The sequence below is a fragment of the Cariama cristata genome, unplaced genomic scaffold (assembly GCF_000690535.1).
Source record: "Cariama cristata isolate BGI_N322 unplaced genomic scaffold, ASM69053v1 scaffold4672, whole genome shotgun sequence".
In the NCBI taxonomy this organism is placed as follows: Eukaryota; Metazoa; Chordata; class Aves; order Cariamiformes; family Cariamidae; genus Cariama; species Cariama cristata.
In genome coordinates, this window is record NW_009605365.1 from 13,774 (window position 1) to 19,452 (window position 5,679).

Below are 5,679 nucleotides of genomic sequence, written 5' to 3' on the forward strand. Positions count from 1 at the left end.
CCACAAACATTGTCTTGCTCTGCAGTACCCCATCTCTGAACGTATATCTTATTCAAAGACTGCAGCCCAGTGTGCCAGTAAAACAAATAGAGCTGATACAGAAGAGAGGATTGTTTGCATGCACAGCCCTAACAAGCACTCTGTTTCGTTCAGCACCACTTCTTGCTGCCTGATACAAATGGCCTTCAACAGACTCCATTTAATTGCATTCAGGAGAATATGCATTTAGAGCCACTACAATCTCTCACATGATTTTTATTTTCTTCCCTAGTGTACTCCTTAACCCATTTTTGTTCTTATTTTGTCTTACTTGTAGGTCTGTGATTCAGATACAATGCTTGATCCAGCCTCATCAGTAGAGATGGTAAAAGTTTTAGAAGAAGATCCAATGGTTGGAGGAGTTGGAGGTGATGTGCAAGTGAGTACGACAATTTTCAGATTAACAGAGGGGTTTCAGCAACTATTTGCACTGAAACAGATTTCTCTGCCTGGAATAGCATTGAATATACTGTGACATCATTATAGAGGCTCTTATGATACCTTAACCTGTCTGTTGAATAGAAACTCTTATTCTTCGATGTGAGCACTGTAAAGTTTTAATATCCATAGAAAGCAAACAAATATTATCCTGCCCCATATAGGTGAAAAGTGGGGCACTGGCATTGTCAGGACTTTTGTGGCATCTTTGAGTGTCTGAGTATAACTGCTTGCTCAGGATACCAAAGAAAAGCTATAGGGGAGCAGGAAATTGAGAACAGGTCTCCCAGCGCCAAGTCCAGCACCCCAAGTACTTCAATTATGTTACTACTGGCAGCCAAGATTGTTAGGAATAAAAACCTTTTTGAAATGCAGTGCACTATGCACTCTGTGTATTTTTGGATTTCTTCTGCATCTCTGTCAGGCAGGACAACGGAAAGCCCCCAAGTCAGCCCAGCTCCACTTCTGTTAGGATTTCCTGCATTGCCAAGCTGACAAGTACAGTAAAAGGCTGTTCATTCCTTTTGACACAATTGCTTCTGCTGCAATTTATAAAGAAAAACACATATGAATATTTCAATTGGCCTTAGGATCGGTCACCCATACTCAGTTGGACTTTTATGTGAGACGGAAGAGAAAGAGCCATCTATATGGGCAAGCACTTACTAATGAACGCGCTAGTAGTCAGAAGTATTTCAGGCATGTGGCTCTTAACTCTAGAAATTAAGATTCCCTCAGAAACCTGAACATCTTTGAGTCTCTGAACTGACCACAAACCAGGTGTCACACTCACCCTACGCAAGTGAAATTCCAGGCACGAGTGAGTACAACCATAGGGAGACAGTATGGATTTAGCTATGACTGTGAAGGTTCATAAGCATCTGCAGAGAGAAGTGGGAAGGACATGTGTCCTCTGGAGAAAAGGTGGCAGAATGAAGGCTCTGGGCTTTTTTTTTTCCCCCAATTCACTTTCCAGCATACACCAAATACATTTGAGCCAGGCTGCTTCTGAAATGTTCTGGAATTAAATTGAAACAGAAACAAGATTGGCCCTTGGCCTTCAGACCTGACAGAAATTAGGGCCATCAGAGCAAAAGACTATTTTTTTCTAGTTGCAGGGAAATGTTTGCTAGTTGTAGAAGGCCACAGATTCCCCTGAAAATCCCCACACTGAGAAGATATCAGTGCAGAGCTGGCACAGCCACCCTGCTACACACTTCCTTACCACATTCCCCAGCACGCGGTGTGTGCTGAGAACCTGGGTGTGAAGACATGGACTTGGACATCTGCATCCACTCATACCTCCATTGAGTGTTCAGACTCCTAGACAATGGCTATGTTGTATTTTAAGTATAGGCCTGAGCTTCAGGTGAGCTTTGGGGCATAGAGAAGAGAAAGACTGAGACCCTTATGCGGGCCAAAGCAAGACTCTACTGGAGTATGACAGTACGTCTTGGGGCAGCACAACAGGGCTGGTACTGCAGAGACAAATCAGAACAGGTTGTTCCTCAGAGGGCCTAATGTCAGATATGGGGACGTAGTCCAGGGTCAACCCTTTAGGGCCAGCCGTATGATACCAAAAATTTGGGCCAAAGACCATGTGCTCAGCCTTTCTCATGTTCCAGCATAGCTTTAGCAGGGCTGGAAAAAGTCCTGTGCATCTCAAAGATGGGAGCAGGGGGTGGAAGAGAAGCAGGAGGCCATGTCTGGGACTCCATCATCTCCTCTCGGTAGAGGCTGAGTCCAGCAGGTCCTTAACAGAGGCTGACAGGAAAGGAAAAATGAGCCAGAAAAGAAGTTTCTTGGTGGAGAATAGGAAAGGTTATGAGGAAAAAGAGTGTTTTGGTGGAACAGACGTTTGAAGGCTTCATCTTGTCTTTCCTGTCAATGTCCTGGACTGTATAGGTAACTTCTGGATTCACCATGAGTTGGACACAGGAGTGAGGTTCCCCCTGTATTTTGGCTAATGGTGCTCTAGTCTCTGCAAATTCCTTATTGATCCAATGCATATATTTTCTATCCCAAGACCTCATCTAAAATGAAAACTTTTTTTATTTTGCAGATTTTAAACAAATACGATTCCTGGATCTCCTTTCTGAGCAGCGTGAGATACTGGATGGCATTTAACATAGAAAGAGCCTGTCAGTCCTATTTTGGCTGTGTACAGTGCATCAGCGGACCTCTGGGAATGTACAGAAACTCTTTACTCCATGAATTTGTGGAAGATTGGTACAATCAAGAATTTATGGGCTCCCAGTGCAGCTTCGGAGATGACAGGCATCTAACTAACAGAGTGCTAAGTCTGGGCTATGCAACAAAATACACAGCTAGATCGAAGTGCCTTACTGAAACACCGATAGAGTATCTCAGGTGGCTGAATCAGCAGACTCGCTGGAGTAAATCATACTTTAGAGAGTGGCTTTATAATGCAATGTGGTTCCACAAGCACCATTTGTGGATGACCTATGAAGCTGTAATCACTGGATTCTTTCCTTTCTTCCTTATCGCTACAGTCATTCAGCTCTTCTACAGGGGAAAAATCTGGAACATCCTCCTCTTCTTGTTGACAGTTCAGTTAGTGGGCCTGATAAAGTCTTCCTTTGCCAGCTTCCTTAGGGGCAACATTGTCATGGTTTTCATGTCACTCTACTCAGTGTTGTACATGTCAAGTTTACTGCCAGCAAAGATGTTTGCAATTGCCACGATAAACAAAGCAGGGTGGGGCACGTCAGGAAGAAAAACCATTGTAGTTAATTTTATAGGACTCATTCCAGTCTCCATTTGGTTTACAATCCTCCTAGGTGGCGTAATTTTCACTATCTACAAGGAATCAAAAAAGCCATTTTCTGAGTCAAAACAGACAGTTCTCATCATTGGCACAATACTCTATGCATGTTACTGGGTTATGCTTTTGACTTTGTACTTGGTTCTTATCAACAAATGTGGCAGGCGGAAGAAAGAGCAACACTATGACATGGTGCTAGATGTATGATGTTTCCATGGGAAGTTACCCAGAGAGTTGTAAAGCAACCCAAGGACCTTGTAGTATCTGTGGCATCAGACGAATGTTGCCAAGGGAAATGGATCACTGCTGCTGGGAATAAGACATTTGTATTCCTCTGGGTTCATTTTCATCCTGCCAAAGTAAAAAAAAAAAAGAAAAAAAAAAAACAAACAATAAAAAATTATTTTTTTTTTCCAAGGGGGAAAGATGCAAACCACACAGTTTCGACCTGTTCACAAGAAAATGGGAGAACTTCTATGTTTATGCACTTTTTTATCGTGCATATGCCTGACAGTGTTATGTTCTATATACCTCACTGGTCATGCTTATGTGTGTGGACAGGAAGGAAAGGAGTTTGGAGAATCGTGAAAATGATCTTACAACCCCTTGCAACCTAATTTATGAACTTCTCTTTTTTTATAGTTCTGTTTATAGGAAGGGTCTTTTGTGTTAGGCTGCCAAATGTAATGCCAAAGGTAAATTTTAAGAGGCCATTGGCTGAGCTGTATTTTTATATTATTGTATTATTATTTGTGTGTGTGTATTTTTAAGCCAACTTTTTTTTAAATCACATATTTTATATTTTACTATCTGCCAAAAAAAAAGCTGCCTCCCCAACATTTTGTTCTTTAGCCTTTTTAAATACATTTGGGAAAAAAAATCATACTTCCTCCCCCCAAATTTGTGCTGAATTGATATTGTTCACAACAGAAGGAATAAAAAGTCTCTCTGCATTTTTGCAACTGATGAATGGTTATTTCTGTGAAAAAGTGTTTAAATGTGCTCTTTGAAGACATTTATTAGGAAAGGCCCAACATTGTCAGTTTTTGAATACAAGCATGTTTGTGCGTAAAAAAGGCCAAAGGGGTAGATATGTGCAATTTGGGGTTTTGTTTTGGATAACACTGTTAAGGGGAAATTTACTTCTCTGCTGAGAGCATAACATCCCTGGCATGCGCCATAACCATAAGGCAAGGCACACCTCCATGCCACTGGAAAAGACATTGCTGTAGGAAAGCACCCACTGATTTTGTATGGGACCTGAGGAGTTAAAAACTTCTGATCTGGAGAAATATTGGACACCCAAAACTACTGTTGACTTTATCAATGGTCAGAGTTGTTTATAATCTGCTAGTAGCAAGTAGATAGTTCAGATTTTTGAGTTAAAAAAAAATACATGGAAGGAAAACTTATCAACACTTTCAAAACGTGGGTGTCTTATATAAAACTTCTGCAGTGCCTTTCATACAGTTTACAGAAAATACAAACACCAGCTTCTCTGACATCCAGTGTAATACAGACCCCAGTACTGAGCCCAGTAATTTGTGTTTGACTAGAGCGTATCTACCAGAAAAGAAGAAAAATTTTATCAGAAAACATCAAGCCTTAGCAAATCCATCAGTTCCTTGTTGCCTAATAATTAGTCTTGGACATTTATTTTGGCCATGATTTTGAGAAATAATATTCAGGTTTAAATTCTGCAGTCCTTCACCAGCCAAAGGAATGTGGCATTGAGCCCTAGTACACTTTACAAAGAGCAACAGAAAGCCAGCTGCATACAGATACATGCCCTTTTTAGGTTCTGATATTAAAAGCACTGTGGTAAAGCAGAAATCAGCATATGATGCTTAAAGAACTTAGAAGCATTTTCAGCTTCTCTTTTTTATGCAGACATGAATAGATTCTGCTGTAGAATGAACTGCACACACACTACCTTATTTGTCTGATTATCTTGAGGTACATGATTGCTTGAAAGTCATACTAATATTATGTTAATGATTGGAGGGTTGATTCATGTTGATTACAAAATAGAACAGTATTAAAAATAAAGCAAAAGAAATGGTAAAAATAAAAAAAAAAACTTGACTATGCCTTTTAACTATTTATGATGTAAGTTAAAGTTTGGGTTAACATTCAAATGTCAAATAAATCCTCTCATTCTATAAAAAGATTGAATTAATTGCCTGTATTTATTCTAGCAATTATTCAATGTACTTTCACAGTATAGGTTGTATAGTATAATTGTTACTTTCATAAATAAAATATTTTTGATAAGATTATGACTAATTCATGGTATTTCTGATCAGCACTCCTGCTTTGAAGCCATAAATCTTCATGATTTGAAGGCTGTTGTTATCGTGCCACCAGCCTGATTTCCAAGTAGGAATTTGCCATCGCGTACCAGAGCACCTGGGGAA

General features: G+C 40.1%; 1 protein-coding gene across 1 annotated transcript in view; it reads left to right on the forward strand.

The window, feature by feature from the left end:
* The window catches only part of HAS2 (hyaluronan synthase 2), an 8,831-nt gene extending 4,757 nt beyond the window's left edge, over positions 1-4,074 (forward strand). Inside the window, exons 2-3 of the mRNA XM_009695906.1 lie at positions 317-418; positions 2,540-4,074. Of these exons, the coding sequence (XP_009694208.1) occupies positions 317-418; positions 2,540-3,469 (1,032 nt within the window). The 3' untranslated portion in view covers positions 3,470-4,074. The remainder of the gene's footprint in view (positions 1-316; positions 419-2,539) is intronic.
* Positions 4,075-5,679: the final 1,605 nt, after the last annotated feature.